The sequence below is a fragment of the Merops nubicus genome, unplaced genomic scaffold (genome assembly GCF_000691845.1).
Source record: "Merops nubicus isolate BGI_N331 unplaced genomic scaffold, ASM69184v1 scaffold3137, whole genome shotgun sequence".
In the NCBI taxonomy this organism is placed as follows: domain Eukaryota; kingdom Metazoa; phylum Chordata; class Aves; order Coraciiformes; family Meropidae; genus Merops; species Merops nubicus.
The window spans coordinates 20,198-39,236 of NW_008622150.1; the positions used below are offsets into that span (position 1 = coordinate 20,198).

At 40.3% G+C, this 19,039-nt stretch overlaps 1 protein-coding gene across 1 annotated transcript in view; it reads left to right on the forward strand.

Moving 5' to 3' along the window:
* Positions 1 to 19,039, forward strand: part of EVC (Ellis van Creveld syndrome) — a 53,627-nt gene that overhangs the window by 19,946 nt on the left and 14,642 nt on the right. Inside the window, exons 11-12 of the mRNA XM_008944668.1 lie at positions 1,570 to 1,668; positions 13,115 to 13,327. Coding sequence (XP_008942916.1) covers positions 1,570 to 1,668; positions 13,115 to 13,327 — 312 coding nt within the window. The remainder of the gene's footprint in view (positions 1 to 1,569; positions 1,669 to 13,114; positions 13,328 to 19,039) is intronic.

The window sequence follows — 19,039 nt, forward strand, 5'->3', positions numbered from 1 at the left end:
TACTTCATGCTGCACAACAGAACACAACTCAGTCTTAATGTTATAAAATGCCTGTGTGCAAATAATAAAAGTCAGAAACTTAAGCTTTTCTGATGCTACAGAGGAGAGTCTTTTGTCCTAGAACATATGGAGTCTTGAGTCCACAGACTCTTTGAAGAATAAGAAAAATTTGTATATATCTGCAGCTCCTGTTATTTGACTTAAATAATCCAGTAATTATGTTGTGCAAACAATCCCTTCAGCATTCAGGGGCTATTTTAAATCTGTTTCATAGTTTCACAACCAGCCCAACAGGGAAGGAGTTGCTTCTGAGTCCTCACCATGAGCCAAGAGTTGTATCCATCAAATGCACTTTTCTTCTCTGCCTTCCCCCCTCCACCTCAAAGGTCTCACACCACCATGGTAACAGCCTTGGCAGTAACTAACCTTTCTGCTGAATTTTAAGTAGTTGCCAATTAAGAAGGTGGGTTTTGCAGTGACTTTCTTCACATCAGTTTCTTCTGAACAAGTTGGATGGTAACGATTTAGTTGCTGCAGGTCTTGGTATTTTTTATATGCCAGAATGAGCTAGATAGTGAAAGTTGAGTCATGTATCGTTCTGTCTCCATCTATGTTTCCACTTGAAAAGTAGCATTTTTATTTTGTTTTTTACTGGCAGACAATACAGGGTGGTCAAGTGAAGCACACAAGCCAGAAAGTGCCAGTTGTAGTAACCCATTCTTGCTCAGCCCTTCCCTTGGTGTGCATACAAGTTACAGCAATTAACTTGTCAGATTCTGTGGTAAACGACCATTTCATGATGTGTGAATTTGAAATCCACCAGTACAACAGTGACCTGTACAAGAAGAGTTTATGAGCCCTTTTGTGCTCTTTAGAAGAGCCCTACTGACATATGTAATCAAGAAAGCCATATTTAGCACAGGGATCTAAGAGGGCACTTGGCAGCTGAGATCCAAATCTGGAGTATTTATGTATAAGACCACTCAGCCTGCAGAATGAGGGTATTTTGTCTGTGAAATTCAATCTTCCGTTACAGCACACAAGCCTGCCAACACATCAGAGTCCTGGTTTGAGGGAAGAAAATTGCATCCCTCTTAAGTCTGTGACAAAGGACCAAGTCATAGCTAAGCCTTTAGGGACTGCCATGGGACATGGTGACCAGCCCCAGTGCAGAAGTCCTCCCTGTACAGTGTGCTACAGCTGTAACAAACGTGCCTGGTTGTGATGTCTGTTGGCTGTTCTGCTATTTCATCAGAGCTGGCTATGATGAAGTGACATTCATACACAGGAAAGCAGGTTGCGAATCAGATCATTTAGCCTATTTTCCAGTATTAGATACATATTATTTAACCCCAAGTTGCTGAAGCTATGGAATTCCATACTCAAGACTGGATATGCTCAAATTAAGGTGTTAAAGGAAGTTCCATTCCCTGAGCCTCTTCCCATGTACCATCACAATAAAAAGTATCTATCTGGAATTCTGACTCATAGTGAAATGGAAGAAAAGGATCACAAGGAGCTATCAAAACTTTTTCAGTTGTTTAAATATACCTGTTGTGTTTCTTTTAGGCTTACCACGAGCTGTTAGAGAAGCATCAGGAAGCACAGTGGGAACTTGAGGAGGAAGACGACAGCGAGAGCACAGAAGCCGTTGCAGATCTTTACAAGGTGCCACCTCTAGTGATGTGTCATTTACTGAAATAATTCTGAAGGGCTTCCAACTCCACTACACAATGTCAGGCCTCGGGGAGGACTAGGGAGTTGCAGGAAAGATCATGGCAGCTCCAGGAAGCTAGGCTGGCAAACCAGGAGATAGAGACAGGATGGTCTTCTGCGTTCGCTTGCGTTTTCTATTATCTTCCCAACGCAGTTTCCCTAACTTCATATTAGAAAATGCTGCATGGTCTGCCAAAACTTGCTGCCTGGGTGGCTAACAAAGATGCGGTCATGTTGAGGTCATGTTGAGAGTGTCTGGCATTGCTATCAGGAGAGAGACTTCACTTATGTAGCATAATTATCTCCTTTGCACTATGGCAGGATGATACTAGTCTTAGTTAACTTCACAACATCCTCCAAAACCAGTTTTCTCATCCCTTTTCCTCTGCAAGAAATTGTTTTGAGACTAGTTAGTTCCCTGAGGTAAGTTCAGATCTTTGGTGTAAATAGTATTTTTATATTTATTTATATTACTGATTTGGAAAATACATAGATGGTTCAAGCTTGCACATCGTCTTTAGTTGTCTTCTGTCTGCACCAAAAAAAAAAAAAGGATAATGTGATCTAGCTGATGAAGTTCCAAACTGTAGCCAGCAGTGTAACCTTTAATTACACTGGAACTAATCACTTTCAGCTCAACAGGATCCTTGTCATGAAGAATTATGACCATATCAGGGTGTTACAGAAGCTCGTACTCCCCATCACATTAGGATAAGATACTGACACAATCTTACTTAGCACTAGTCCGTATGTACTTTTTCAAATTCAATTGATAAAAAAATAAAGCTACTGTATTTAGAACAAATAGTTTTGCCATGGTTTTATGCAGTAGTGGAAGCAACAAGATATTTCAGAAGAACTGCTTTGGAGAAAGGAGAAGTTTGCTTGGAGGGCTATGCCAGTTAATCAGAATAGATTAAATAGCTTTTTCGTACAATTAATCTAAGAAAAGTCAATGTCTGCTGATACTACTGTGCACAGTCCATTCTCAAGAACTGTTAACTTCTCTACCCTCTTCCTCTATTCATATGAAGACTCTGAGACTAAACATTTTTTTTATCCACCCTACACAGTTCCACCTCATTTGTGAGATTATATTGCTTTCCTTTATTGTGTACTCTGGTTTACTGACACTAAGATCAGACTGAAAATCCTATTTCTTTCAGCACTATTAGCAAAGTTTCCTTTTCCATTAAAGAAAAATTGTTTGGGGTGAATTAAGTGTTTGTAGAATTGCCAAGTTGGCAGGAGAGCAGCACAAACTTCAAATTCTGCCAATTCACCCAGCTCTAAACTATTATATTCCATATTACAGCTGCTCTCGTATTCCTAGACACAAACAGACACTGCCAAACATGAAAAACTGGAAGTACTATGATCCAACTGCCATGTTAAAAGAGGCTTCACAAATCTTAATTTCCACTCTCTTCCATAAAAACATATTTTTATTGTGACATTTAACATAATGAACAACTGTACTTTCTCCCCTTAATCCTAAATACAGACTTTTTTAGGAGAGCAGACTGCTTCTGGGTATACCTTATAAGCAGCATAATCTAGAAAGAAGGGAAAATACAAATTATCATAGTCCCACTGTAGGTAAATGGAACTGTTCTGACTTCTTCAGCTGAGGGAGGTGAAGTAGTTACACATGTTGTCCATTACCTTGGGCATAAAAGCAAAAGCAGGTTTGCCATTAAGGGAAGGAGTTGCATCTCACAACCACAACACCTTTGCTTCTTCCTCTGCTCCACCACACTTCCAGAGTAGAAGTGAACCTTGGAAAAGCAGAAGTCTTTTCCTGGGCAGCAAAGGAGCAAAACCCTTCACTTTGTCTCTCAGGGTTTCTTCTAGAGAGAAACAGCTGCTGCCAGTGGGGAAGGTAAGATAACTGTGGGAAAATAATAGGGATTTGAGATACTCCTCTCTGCAGTGGTGTGCCAGCAGCTCAGATAGACCCAAGCAAGCAAGCAGACTGATCAGCTGGGTACCAGCAACCCTCACATGGCAGTAGTGAGCACTGTGCTGCAAGACCTGTGTCCTAGGTAGGTTTGAATCGGCTAGTTTGAGCTCATCTGGAAACAGTGCACAGCAACATTGTCATTCCAGAAGGTCTGTGCTCCCTGAAGCTTAACTGACAGTTGTTTGTATTGCAGTCATTTGAAAGGTTTGAACACTGCAGTTTCTGTTCTGCTATGAGCAAGGAGAAGGTTAAATAAGATATTTAGTTAAACATTCTGTTCTTCACTTAATCTCCATGTTTCCATAACTGCAAGGATATGTTGCTAAATTAGAAGGCAGGTAAAGAATTTCACCAGTAGAGAGCTCTGTCCTAGCACTCCAGTACAAATGAAAGCCTAGCAATATTACTGAAATAACTGACTGAAACACTCTGAAGTGACACTGGCATGCTCCACAGATACTTGGATGAATATTCCTCAGTTTTTAATCCAATCCACAAGACAGCCAAAGATAGACAGCAAGACATCTAAAAAAAGATGCATTCATACATTTGTAAACAGAGTCAAAGTGGAAAGAACTAGAAGCAATTAAATATTTAAGAGTTCAGCCAAGTTTTTAGTTTGTTGCAGACAAAAATTAGCCTTGCAAAACTGCACAAAGTAGTTCTGCTTTCCCACACACAGAAATTAAATAGCTGTTGCATTTAAGGGAAATAAAACTGAGATGTCTTACTAAAACCTAATTACCTTAACCCAAGGGGAGGCAAAGTGTTATCTAAATCACAATTTCTCCATAACCAAGATTTAGCAATAGCATCCTATATGTCCCCCCTTCTAAGCAAATGATACTCCTTGCTGGCTAAGAAATATCGCATATTTCTTGTGGGCTGAACAATCTAATAAATGTCCAGCGCTCACAGAACTTAGGGTTCCAGACAAGTTCTTGCATATGTACCCATTGCTATCTTGAATTTCATTAGAAACCCCCAGAACTGAAATGAATCACATCACATATTTCAGATTAACATCAGCAGAACCCAAGCCACAGGTTTGATTTTCCACATCCAACATCCTCTCTTCTCTTCAGTTGCTTTCATGTTTCATGGTGCACCATCGGTATCACAGCTTATAAATAAACACCAATATTCTGGTAAAGAACAGCTATATTGGTTCAGACAAATGACCATTTGGAGCAATATCCAGTAAGTTCATATACTGCAACAGCACCAGTGTTCAAGAGATACTCTTCTGCTGACCACTTACCCAATACAGAAAGATACTGTCATTAACAGGCAGACCAACAGCCAAACTCCTCCCTCTGCTCTTACCCCATATGCCAGAGGTCCAAGGTTCCAAACCACTGGAGGGAGGAATAAGTTAATGCACTTACTCACTGCAGAGGCTGTGCAGAAGGGAGCAAGCCAAGTCAGGAACCATGCCATGGGAGGCAGAACCAGCCAGATGAGTCCAATTACATAGAAGTTTCCCAAAGAGACACTCATCTTTCTCCCAGCCACCCTGGGAATGCAAATTTCTATGCACAGTCAGAGAGCCCTTCCAACAACCAAAATCCTCACACAGCACAAGCACTGTATAAGCAGACCATCCAACTACACCACAAGCAGTCAGCTCTTATAGAAGTGGCTTCTTGCCCCACCTCCAAGTTAATATGGAAGGTGGGGGCACCTGACAGTGATCTCCTAATCAGCTCCCACCCAAGGCTAGCGAGACCCTGGTCTAAAAGCAATCAGGAGGGTCTTTCTTGCCTGGTAGTGGGCATCATCCATATGCCAACCCTCATTCAGGGCTGGGGGTTTGATCCCAGCACTTCAGATATGCAATCTCCTGTTAGCTTAAGTCCCATTCTCAAGCTCACCTTCAGCTAAGAGCAGTGACTAGCAGCTTTCAAAGCAACTGTCTTAGAGCATACAAGTGCCTCTGCCCTCAATCAACTTTGTACACCATCTAGTCCCATTTAAATACTGTACCAAAACTGTAAATGAGAAATCAGAATAGATCCTTAAGGATGACAGCCAGTGCAAAGTTCCCAAGGGTTGCACTCTGCCAGATTCACTTGCCCAAGTGCCCAGACATTGCCCTAAGCTCATGGTCCTTAGCAGCTCTATAAAGGCCATAATGCCTTTTTTTTTTTTTTTAAATAGAAAAAAGGACCTTGTGAGGCCTTATATGTGATAAAGGTTTATATGTGATTAAAAAAAGTTTAGGCCCTGCATTCCTCCATCAGTTGTCCACTAGAATGACTTGACTTACTTCAACAGTTACCTTGGTTTGTCCTAATATAAGCAAGCAGGGAAGCAAGCCTGACAGACTTAGTTTCATGAATAAGCAGAAAGGTAACCTCAATGCAAGAGGTGACATTAAAATATAAGGAAGAGGTCACTATGTGACCAAACAGGGAACAATGAATATCCTGAGGACAGAAGGGAAGATGTCACCTGCAAGTGTCATTCACTTGTGGGAGAAGATCATTACCTTGTTCTCACAGTGTTCTTCCAAGCCTTTCTCAAATTGCTGTGCCTTTTTTATTTTTTCATTTTTTTTTCCTTTTAAACAGTTTATAAGTTCATCAAGATAGATTTACATAATATAGCCTGTAGTGCTACAGGACATCAAGGAATTATCCAGGTTGATGAATAAATATGTAAAAATGCAATGACTGGAAGCTGACTGTGTTTGCATAGAATAATTGAGTAGGCTTGTTTTGTTTACACGTGAATAAATCAATTAAAATGATTTAACCAAGGTTAATGGAATCTTTTCGTGCCTGAAGTGAATGAATGAGTTGTATTTGGAGGATGGTGTAGGACTTTTCAGCCATATTAGTGGATTAAAATAGTGCACTGTAGGTGAATAGTCTGTGTGTAGACACAAGCTCCATGACTAATGTTTGAAGTGCAAGTTGAAGAACAGTGGCAAGTGATTTTGATTATCACAGTATATCATAACTGAAGGAGAAATTGTGTCAGAGGTAATTGAATGGTTCAGCCTAGCATTTTCGTAAACACAGTCTGCAGAGTTACCTGTACACAAGGGATATTGTTCTGCACTAACAGTTTTGTATTGGCTTAGGTAGCTCTTCGACTGCAAAGTTTTAATGTCATTTTCTTTTACATTGCAGCAAAAGCACACGTACCCCCCAGCATACCCTGTTCTGTTTCTGTTTGAAAAGACAAAATGGGTAGATCCTTGCAAATCTGTCTCAAGTTTAGCATATCAGATGTTCGCCAACCTTTTCTTTTTTCTTTCTCCTTTTTTTTTTTCTTTTTTTTTTTTCTTTCTTTTTTTTTGTCCTCAGCATGGAAAGAAGGTGTCAAAAGAGGTTGGTTGTTAACAGTTCATTATTAAGAAAATAGACATGCAGATTGCACAAAGGAAATCAATGAACAGTTAGGAATTGCAGTCCATGGTAAGATAATGATTTTTCCTCAGCCTTAACATCAAAACCATAAAACCTCACATTTTACTGTCATTTATAATTACCCTTTGCTGATAGCAGTTCACCAGAATGCTATTTCATTTGACTTGACAGAACATAGAAATGCACAAGAATTTAGACTAAAAGCTGTTAAGTAATGAGTATTATCAACACACAAGGCAATAAACATTTTATGAATGAGTAAACATGAATGTGAGGTTGAAGCAACATATTTGATTGTTCTCTTTGTTAAGAAATGGGAAAACATTATTTTGCCAAAAAGTCGAGCTCCTCAGAGACTTAGCCTTTCAATACTTTCCTTATGTAATTTCATTAGCATGGGATACTGTTAGGAATGCTTTTCATAGTGTGGACTGCATTTTGGGGTATGAAGAGCTAGCTTCTTTTCAAGGTGAATCGCTCAGAGCTTGTCTCTGATGAAAATCCATAGCAAGAGACTTTCACCTCAGATGCTCACTTTTGAAAATTTTGGCCTGTGAATTACTCCAAAAAGGCTGAAAGACAGTATGATCTAATAGATTAAATTTGTGAATTCTTAACCGTGCAAGCTCAGTGTAGTTCTGAGTTTGTATACTGATCAAATTTGATCTGGTCATTTCAGTCAAAGCTGATACAGGATGCCTGAGATGGACAGTCTTCATTCTGAAGCTTACTTCTTGCTTTATTGCATAATAAAATGTATTTTAGCTCTGTATGGATTCACAACTTGTTAATAGTTATATCTATTAAACGACATAACCTTATCTACAAAGGCACGTTTTTAAAAAGAGAGTACCGAAAGAGAAGGTTGAAACTGCCTCCTGAATAAATCAAGGACCAATAAGGGGGCAAGACTGGAATTTCAGCGAGCCTCCCACTTTAAATGTGTGGAAACTTGTTGTTAGCTTGTGCTAAGGATGACTGCAATGTTACTGTGTTCTATTGGTGTTAGGATGCTTAAAAGCAGGGTACTGTTGTCATTTGCCAGTTAGCATTCCACAGTTCTTCAGTGGAAGAGAGGAAGAAGTACATGCAATCAGCTTTTCCCCATTTAGTGTGAGTTTATAATCTGAAGCAACTTCTAGTAGCCAGTGGTGTCCAAGAACAACAGTATCGGAGTATTTATGGGATGTATTGAATCTCTGTCCTTAATAAGGTACAGTATGGGTTGGGAGATGAATCACTTAGCTCCTAAGCAAGTGTCCTGGCCATTGAGCTTCTGGAGATGCATGCAAGAGTGATCTGCAGCTTTGACCAGAAATCTCAATTATTTCAATGAAATGCTGTTGTATTACAGGTTAACAAATAGCTCTGCAGTTGCCTCTTGGAGATAATATATACTGGTCAGTGGCTGGCATGTAAAATACAGTGGAACTAGCCTTTCTAAATACATTTTCCTGCTTCACAATTTCACTACTCACTTTATTGCTATCTGTATGTAAGCACCTTTTAATCATTTGGGTTTGAGGGCAAGTGTTAATACTGTTCTTTGGTTTTATAGTGAAATCTGATAAGCTATGCTGTTTCCCCTGGTTTTTCACAAAGTTATATATTTATTGCCTTGATTGAAATTCAGATGCACTCAGCATTTAATCTGAGACCATTTTATTTCTGCAAATACCCTGTGGTATTTCTTTGTGCTTGACGAATTTCTCTGGCGATTTTTTTAAAAGCTTTGAGATTGACTGCCAGGTACTACAAACAGGTTCATTCAACACTGCAATCAGCTATTCTATTAACAGAATCAATTTGAATAAATTTCATTAAGTAAAAGTTCTAAAACCAAGAGATAGCATATCAAGAAGCTTGTAATAACTATTTTGTAGGGGTTCTAGTCCAAAAATAGGATGCTGGAAGCCGTAAGGGTTCTCAATGGTTTTCTGTTTTTCCTGTGGAAAACAAGCTTTATAAAACATGGTGCACTGTCCCTGTTCACAGGCAGACTTCACTGCTGTTTCAGATCAAGTATGTTCCTTAGAGTACAGATAGTTTTGAACTATTTTGTTAGCTTGAGCCACTGCAATAGAACTCAATATTATCTGCAGTCTTTCCTAAATGAAACTTGCAGTTTCCTCTGCCAAATTTTAACAGGCCATTCCATGGCATTTTTTCAGGTCCTGCATGAGTGTGACCATCATATTGTACCTGTGGTATGTCCTCTGGGTGAAGTGTGCTGTCACATGGGGGTCTGGGTTGCAAAGACTGGCAGGGGTCTAATGTCTTGTATGATTATGTGTTCAGATTAAAGAAGCCAGCAGCCAGTGACTTTTTTAGTTTTTGATAGTAATCACTGATGGTAGTTTATTTTGTGATCCCAGACGACAGATTAGACCAGCAAGTTCAGGACTTACGTCCTCCACAGAGGAGAATTTCTAACAGAACTTAGAGGGAAAGTGTTCAGTGCTGTTAAAAACTACTGTCCCAGTGACTTAGAACACCTGACCAGGGTTCCTGTTGCTTTGCCTGCCAGTTTACAACATTAGTAATATAAAATGACATACTGCTTAGTCCTGCTTCCCCTTGATATATTCACCCAGTGTTTTCATTTTTAAAGCAACTGTTGTTAGAAAAAACTGCTCCTCTAATCCCACTTTCTTGTCCTTTCATACATCACTTTCAGCAGAGGACCATGAAGTATTTTGCAAAGAAATAGTTAAGCACCTTTGATCAAAAGATAACTTAGCTCTTTTGCTGACAGCATGCCCTGATGGGAAGGACACTGTTACCAATAGTCAGCACAGGCCAGATGTTTCCTTCCAATTCTAAAGTATACAAGGAGAGTATGAGGTGGCTAACAACTGGAGGAATAAAAAAATGATACATTCACTCACAGCACAGGACACAGCAAACACAGGAGCAAACCAAGTCAGAAGCCGGTGACCCATCCAATTCCAATCATATTGCAATTGCCAAAAACCAGCACCATTATTACACACATAATCCTCCCTCTGTTTCCATTTGTGGTGGTGTCCTGCCATTGCTGGGACCTCTGCCTGCAGTGGCCAGTCAGGGAGCCCTCCCAATAACTAGAAACCCCCTACAATGCATACACCACATAGATAGACTCCCCCCACTCACTACAAGCAGAGCCAGCCTTTATACAGTTAACTTCAGAGACAGGACACTAGATGTTAATGCTAAAGGCAGGGCACCTGGTGGTGATCTCCTACTGGATTTTCACCCAAGCTTGACAAGGCCTTGAGAGAAAACCAATAGGAAGAAGGTCTTTCCTATCTGGTTGTGGACATCATCCATATGTCAACCCTGATTCAGGGCTGGGGGTTCAGACTCCAGCGTTTTGCTTGGCCCATAATATTAATGAAGTGATGTAGGTAAGTAATTTTGTGGGAACAGGACCTAGGTCACATTTTTCCTGTGTAACCCACTCTGGTAGTGCCAAAGGAAAATGTATGGTATAATTTGAAGCTTCAGGGAGTGCAAACGGAAGTCTGTTCACTTGATGTTTAAACAAAATTGCATGAAGGCAAGTAACAAAATACCTTAATTACGTTCTGTGCAAAAGATTTCCTAGTAAATAATAATATAGAACTGTCAGCATGCTAGGGAAATGCCATCAGTTCTGCAGCAAAGTGTTGTGAAATGATTTAGCTGCCATAGGTGGAACTCTGTTTAAGAACAGGGTTCCTTAGCACCCTGCCTGAGATCTTTTGAGCTTGCAGTGGAAATGTCACAGACTCCTCTAGACTGCTTCGGGACTATTTCAGACTCAAAATAAATTCTTAGATTCTTAAACACCAAGTAGTGGCAGGAGAACTAACTTGTCCTGAAAGGCTAGTGAAGCTCAGAGAAAAGATGGTTTACGCAGATAGAGTGATTGTTCTTTAAATGTTGTATGGAGTATGGGGATTAGAAGCATAGGATCTTTGAGTTTGTTAGATCCCCGGGTTTGGAGACTTGAATTTTAAAATGAATAGCAGCAGAAGAGAGAATTCGAACAAAGCATTTTACCTTAGTGTTGGAGAGTTAAACCAGGCCCACAACAGATGATTAAAGATGGTAGAAAACCTGCCTCTTCTAGCTGGTAACTGTGCTGAGGTGCAGGGGAGCTCCACCCTTCAGCATAGGATGCACTTCTGTGGCAAATGTTGCCTCCATTAACCTTAAGAAGAGGTTATTACAGGGAGCTGTTAAGATAAACTACTTATTGTTTGTGAAACAGCTAATTAATGTGGTGATTAGCGTCCTAGAGGGATCCTGGGAGGAAAATAATAAAGTGCACAGTTTGGATCTTTTACAATAAATGAAAAATACAAAATGAATATTTTTAAGACATCTATCCGTTCTGTGGATATTGGTAAACCCAACCACAGGAGAGACAGAGGGCCTGTGGAAACAGTATGAGAGACCCAGATTATGGGGGCACTGAACTAGATTTCACATGCAACCTAAGTTCTGAATATTTTATGCTTTTTATTTATGAGTTCTTGAATTTGCAATTTAACATCCTCTTTTGGTTTGGGGTGGGTTTTTTTGGTCTTATTTTCTTTTTCATGATTTCACATCTTGCAGTTGTAACGGGCTCTTACACCATAGTACATTATACCAGTGTGTAACCCCCAAAAAAACAAATCCACTAGAACTTGTCTATGAGCTGCAGACAAATGTTTTTGACACCTAGATAAATATCTGTTTCTGTTGAGAGAGTCTAGATTTTGATCACTTAAGAGATTCTATTTAAACCTGTAATTAAAAGAAGGCAACAGATAGAAGATTTGACTTGTTCTTATCATAGAATCATTCAGGTTGAAAAAGACCTTTAATGTTATCGAGTCCAACCATTAATCCAGCACAACCAAGTCCACCACTAAATCATGTCCCTCAGCACCACATCTGCATGTGTTTTAAATACCTCCAGAGGTGTTGACTCAACAACTTCCCTGGGCAGTCTGCTCTTGCAACAGGAATGCTGAAGAGTTTTTAAAACATTAGCAGTATTTTAAGAGAAAGAAAGAAATAGAAGTGTTTTCAAGAGGGCTAACATTGATTTACAATGAAAGCAACACCAAGTAGGTAGTGAATCTTATTGGACAAGTAAGATCATGTGGAACTCACACAAAAATAGATCTTCATACTGCTGGAGTACCGCAGTGTCCGTGTGACCTTTCCAGTGTGTTTTAGGTTTCTGTGTTCTGCTGGGGAGAGCTACCTGCCCTCACTCCGTCTCCTGAGGGATTACTCAAATGGTAGCAGGTTTGCAAACACAGGTTGTATCATCACTTTGTATTTGACAGTGAAATTGTCTTTTGAAGAGACTTTTTAGCCTGGATGCCATCTGACTGAATCACCTGAACTCGTCTTGTGAATCCAAGAGCCTTAGCAATTGAAAAGCACTCATATGGGACTAGTTTTAATAAAACCACGAGAAGATACTTGTTTCCTTAGGCTTGAACCTGTTCTGCATCAGAAGGAATTTCAATAAGTCTGTCCTTCAAGCACTGAAGAGTGTCATATTTTGGAGCACCAACTATTAACATGACTAATGTAATTTTTGCCTAACTAAAAGCTATACTGTCCCTTTTAATGATTCCTTCTTTCTTGTCTTCATTCATTTCATGTCAGTACCTCTGAAAATGTGCCTGTGAGGTATTGTGCTACACCAGACTGTTTCCACAGCAACTTTGAAAATAAATGTTTTTATAACAGGTCTCCATAGCCAGTAAAACAAGATACTCTTTGTACTGCTGTTGCATGTAGACAACAGTCACTAATCAAGGTCTCGTGCTTGTGCCACTATAGCATTTTAAATGCCCATGTGTGCCTTGAACCAAACTATTTAAGTTGTTCCATCTACAAAACCCAGTCTTTTTAGTTCAAACATTAGTGGCATTGGATTTTAGCTCTGAGAGGTCAGTCACTGCCCTAGTGTGAAGGGTTCACTGGGAAATGGGTCTCTCACTGGCATCATGGAGACATGCAGTGAAGGGGACAGGGGTTCACTTTCTCACCTGTCTCTCTCTGTCCTTCTTTGTCTCTCTGTTAGGAGCTGTACTCTAAAGCTTCCCATGCTTTAGCAGAGTTGGTGTCAGAGCTGTTTCTTCAGACCCTCCCTGTTGTGACTGGCATTTCTGTAAGCGAATGTGAGCTTCTTAAAGAGGAATGGCAAGAGAACTTGGTCCCTCAGCTGGAGAAATGGGAGACCCACCACCAGAGACATTGGAAGCTTTTCCAGGAACAGCTACTGCAAGAAAAAGAAGTAAGACCAATATTATGTTCTGGGATGCTAGGGTCTGAAATCTGGGATATAAAAAAAAAAAAATTATCTACATACTTATCTGTGGGGACTATTTTGTGTATAAATACACAGCCCAGGTCCAGACACAGGTCCAGACTCTGGATGGGCAGTTTGACCTGCAGTACGGAGTGAATATATATGCTGTGCATGTAGACTTCCATAGAAGAGTCAGAGAGTAATTACTGAGCATCTGTCCACAGTGTTTGACAGGTTTCTCAGCACATAAACATTTTTTTGTCAAGGCTGCTCTCTGATGTCCTTGACTCTTGGGCACCTACAGAAAGACTTCAAAAAAAACTGCTTCTGGTCTGTTTGAAGAGGATACATATGAATACAGTTTACAGGAAAGAAGACCTTAATGATGAACATTTCTTAATCATTTTTATGTATTAATACTACAATACTTGAAAACTTATTATACACACTTTATATAAAACTTACTCTTTACTCTGAGAAGGTGAAGCAGCACACATCCAACTTTCCTGCTCTGTTGGTAGGGGTAGGGAGCACTGACACCAGAGGAGAAAAGAAACAACAGTAAATGCAGAGGCAAGGATCTTCAGCACTAGGCTGGAACTCAAACAAACCTTCAATTTATTCATGCCTCTGTTACACCTCTATGTCTCTATTAAGACTGCTTTGAAGATTAACACAGCTTAGTCAAAGAAAGACCTTCTCTATGCAGAGGTGTGCACCTGCCCAAATGTTAAGTGTGTGCTGCAGCGTGTAGAGTAATTGGAGCTTCTCATATAAAAAGTTGACAGTTCTTTAACATTGGCAAAATCCTAATTTTCCCTACTGTCATTTTCCAAAGTGCCTGGACAATCCAATACCTGGTTAATAAGGTACTAATTGAGTCCCTTATTATGACAGACTGCTATTAGGTGTTTAGCTTTCCCACTCTCTCATATTTAGGGTTCTTCCATAAAACCCTGTGATTCAGGAAACTGAGAGCTTTCTGCTAAGTCTGATAGAGTGGTGTGTTTTAAAACACCCTTGGGAATACAAAAGTAAAGTTATTCATTGCAAATTCATAGCCATTTCCTTTTTTTCTTCTCTATTTTCCTTAATCTGGTGTTATATATCATGCACCTCCCTAATTATTTTGTATTTACTTCATTGTAATTTACTTGTTATCTCAAGTGTTTTGAGAAACAGTTCTGCTTGCCTCTTCTCTTTCTATATCACAGGGATATCAACTAACATACGCATGGGGCTGACCACAGATGCCAGTGCTTTAAGTTAAGGGCAGGCATTTGTGTTTTCTAGGACTGCTGGCTGGCATTTAGTGTTTGAATTTGGCATACCTATGCCTTCAGTGAGTAACGAAACACTACCTGACCTCAGCTTATGTTGCCCCTTTTTATCTTTATTAGATTCAATACCTGACTTGGCAAACTTAAGCCTCTAGGTTGCTCTTTGTTTTCACATTCTCTGAGGGTTCACAAATTGCCTGAGCCTATATGTGAATGACCTGAGCAGCCTGGTCTAGTGGGTGAGCTGGAAGCTTGTCTCAGTGCATGGAGGCCAAGGCACTGTGATGCTATGTGCTGTGATTAAAAACCACAGTCAGAGGAAGAGGTTCTGGTGTGCAGTTTAGGATTAGTCTGAGAAATCAGAGTGCATGTTGGGGCATCTCTGCTCTGGTCCTTCCAGTGTCCCATTGAACCTCAGGTGTTGTTCAGAGGCAGAGAAGATGGAGTTTAATGGGTAGAGACTCCCCACAGAGGAGGAGGTCTCAAGTCTGAAGTTTTGTCCAAAAAATGACATTTATGCATTCCTCTGTTACTATCATTGGGCACTGTACTGAGTGGAGAAACCACACCCTGGCTGTTTTTCTCAAGGGATTATAAAAGGATTAGTTCAGCACTCAGTTGCTGGATAATAGCTCTTTAGGCAGCACTGTCTGATGGATTCACTGTACGTGAAATCAGATGTTCCAGTCATGCCCAAGCAGAGGTTATTAAAATTAGAAAGTTGACTTTCCATAACTTTAACCGTACCACAGCATTCATAATATAAAGCAGATGACTAGCTGAAAAAAAAAAAAAGACTAAAGGGTTTGCTGTCATCATTAACAGTAATTATTGAGCTATAGAGGAATTCGCTTAGCAGTGACAGAGCTCTCACATTGATCTCTGGGTCACCAGTACAGCAGTTGGGCCTTATTCAATATAAAAATTTCCTGTACAGCAGACAGAGCTGTCCTAAGGATGAATGATTCTGTGGGATAAATTCGTAGAAGAGACAAGGGTTTCTCCTGATGGGAAAATGTGTGATTCCTCAAGATTATATTCTTTGCAGGAGCTCAAGTAGCTTTTTTAACTTTGTGCATGTTGATTTTTGGAAGTAGTTTGAACTGAACTGGAAAAAAGTCTGCTAGATCTCCAAACAGCATGCAGGGAGATAGCTGTTCCACCAAAACCAGGCTAGCAGTTTTTCCTATATAAAACAACACAAAACTCATTATATTATGTTCAAATGCAAAGTGCATTTCTTGGCTCTTTCCTAGTACAATAAGGAATAAGGTGACACTTGCATCCTACAAAAAGGAGCACTTGGGTTCCATCTTAAGAAAATGAGAGGAGATACCAGGCACTTGTGACAGGTGATCATGTAATTTAGGAAATCCTATAGGTATTATGGTACCAAATGTGACAGAAGACCCATAAATCAACATTCACATTGACAGACCTTTTAATTGATCAGGCATTTTCCAGCAGGAAATAGGTCTTTCATCTGCTCCTAATAAATGCACTCTAATATGAGTTGCAGTCACTTGCTTTACAGACTTGGGAAAACAAACACCAGGAGGTTTTTCACCAGTGTATTTAAGTGAGCTTTTCAAGGTGTCTCAAAAAGACATTTTTCCAATTTACTTGAACTGCATTTATTATTATTGTTGTTGTTGTTATTGCTGTTATCTTCCTGAGCATTCATACATATCTGGAATGTTATGTCCTTTGGGGGAACAGAATCTCTTTTACAACTGAAAAGAAAAAAATCAGTTTCACATTCAATCGTCCTTATAGGCTTGAGGATGTGAATGAGGCAAATGGGAATAAATGACTAATGAAAATAAATGTTGAACATTTTCCCATATGGCCCCTACCTCATGATTCCTGTAGAGGAGCTCTCCTGCCTGGGCTGCGGTTTTGGGGAGCAGACAGCTGCACCAGGCTGAGGTACTTGCCTGGCATTCAGTGTGCATCACACCCCATCTACAGGCTGTTCAAGAAAAATTGCTTTCCTTCGATTTTCTGACTAATCTGTGCTGAAAATGTCAAACTGATTGCTGCAGAAAGAAGAGCGAGCTTACTTGGGTCTAATTTGCTGTTGTATCTGAGGTATAACTCAAAGTGTTTTATGGGTTTCATTACCTACTAAAGGCATATTCCTCACCTTTATTGCCAGAGAGTTAGTGTTAGCAGTGCTCCAGAAGATCTTGTAATGGACTTATTGCCAGGAAACCAAACTCTGAGAAGCTTATCAAGTAAAAATGGGGTGAGGAGATTTCTGCCTGTTCCCACATCATTGCTTGACACCCAGAAAGCTGAACCAGCACCTGCTTATCAGTTTTGACACAGTGTGAATTTCATTGCTTTCTCTTTGTTTTATACTCATGTTGTCATAATGATTGATTTCATAGGGACCTCCCAATACCTGAAAGGGGCCTATAAGAAGGCAGGGGAAGACCTATCTGTTCTCAAGGGTTTGTAGGAATGGGACAAGGGGTTATGGTTTTAAGCTAGGAAAAAAATATAGATTTAGGCTAGCTATTTCTTTAAGCTAAAAAAAACCCTTTAGATTTAGGTTAGACATTAGGAAAAAAATTCTTTAATATGAAGGTGGTTTATCACTGGAACAGGTTACCCAGAGACGTGGTAGAGGCCCCACCCCTGGAGACATCCAAGGTCAGGCTTGATAGGGTCCTGAGCAACGTGACCTAGTTAGGGGTGTCCCTGCTTACTGTAGGGGGACTGGACTAGATGGCCTTTAGAGGCCCCTTCCAACCCAATACTTTCTGTGATTCTATTCTATGATTGGAATGGCTCTTCAAGAAGCCAGACATTCCTCAGAGCTTTACTGCCCCATTTACCATGCTTTTGTCACAGGTTTTACTGGTTAAATGCAGGAACTGGAGAGCCTGAGCTCTTCCAGGCGCTGAGTCTGTGCAGCAGCATGATTTCCCCCACTCCATACTGACCTGTCTCCAAGCAAAGTCAAGTAATTCTCAAGAACAGGAAAGCATGGAGAGACATCTGGTGACTTGACCCAGCATTGGCAGATCAGTGCAGCACAGAGCTTGACCTTTCCACCTGGCTTGATGAAATAATTGTCTCTGGTTTGCTGGTTTTCAGCCGTACACCAGCAGCCTCAAATTAAAACTCCTGGAGGATGTTGCTGTTCTATTTGTGGGTGTACAGGTGAGTTCTTCCAGCCCTCCCAGCCCATCCCAGCGAGCTGCTGAAGCATTGCTTCCAATAAAACATGCAATAGTCCATTTATTCCCAGCTAATCCTTCCCTTGTTGATCATCTTCCTAATGGCCTTTTTGAGACAAAGCACTGGTGCAGTATTTGGTCCATGTCTCAATCTTCCTTATTTATCATCTCATCTTAAATGCATAATAATCCTTCTCTTTTCCTCCTTATTCTCTTACTGGTTAAATGGCTGATGTACTTGAACTCTTCAGCTGAGTAGCTGCACCAAGGGGATTCTCTGCTGTATTCTTAGCTTTCCACTGGTGTCAGGGAGGTTAAGAGACCTTTTATAAATTTTACATATAGCTTTCCTTAAATGTACTTGCAATGGAAAAGGTGATTCATTCTTTTCCTTTAAAAGAAACTGTTCACCACTACAGAACTAGACTGTTTCTTCATAAACAGAAATAAGTAACTACCGTCCCTGGCTTTTGTTGTCATTCTGAGGGCCTTTTTGGATAAGACATACTGATAGCAGCAAAAATTTGGGGATTTTGGATGCAGTATTATATCATTTACCGTGCCAGCTGTAATTCTGAAAAGGCCTCTTGTCTTCTCATGTCTTGCTTATCTGTACCCTCATGCTGTTTGACAGTAAGTGTGCAGACAGGCCCTTCAAGAGCAACTTCTCAGTGAATAATCAGGTCTCCAAAAATGATGGGAAGCCACATCTGAGCCACAGCCAGTCTCTCATTGAAAGTACATCTAGAAAGTAAAACAGCTATTTTCAGCCCTTCTTCTAACTACTGAAAAAGACATTAAAATACACAATGTGATGGATCCACGAGGCATGCGCAGAGAGCTGTGAAACACTAGGAAACTGTATCCACAGAGCTGCTAAAGGGAAGTGTGTTACGTGAAAGGGAAGGGGGGTAGGTGGGGGTAAGGAAGAGACATATTTGGTAAGAGACAAATCCCCTTGCTTTCTAGCTGGTCCTCAGATGTTAGAGGGGCTGGGGGTGGCTGAACTCGTCCCTTAATAGGTTCCAATTACGACCGTGGCTATAGGTCCAGTTGCATTCAACAGAAGCCGATGGATTTACGAACAGCACGGTTTATTGACACACAACATACAGGTTCTTTTGGATTGCCGGTGAGAAAGTTAAAACTACGGGTATAACTAAAGATTTATCGCTAATAACAATAACACACTAGATATATATGTATATATACGCGCGCACACACACACA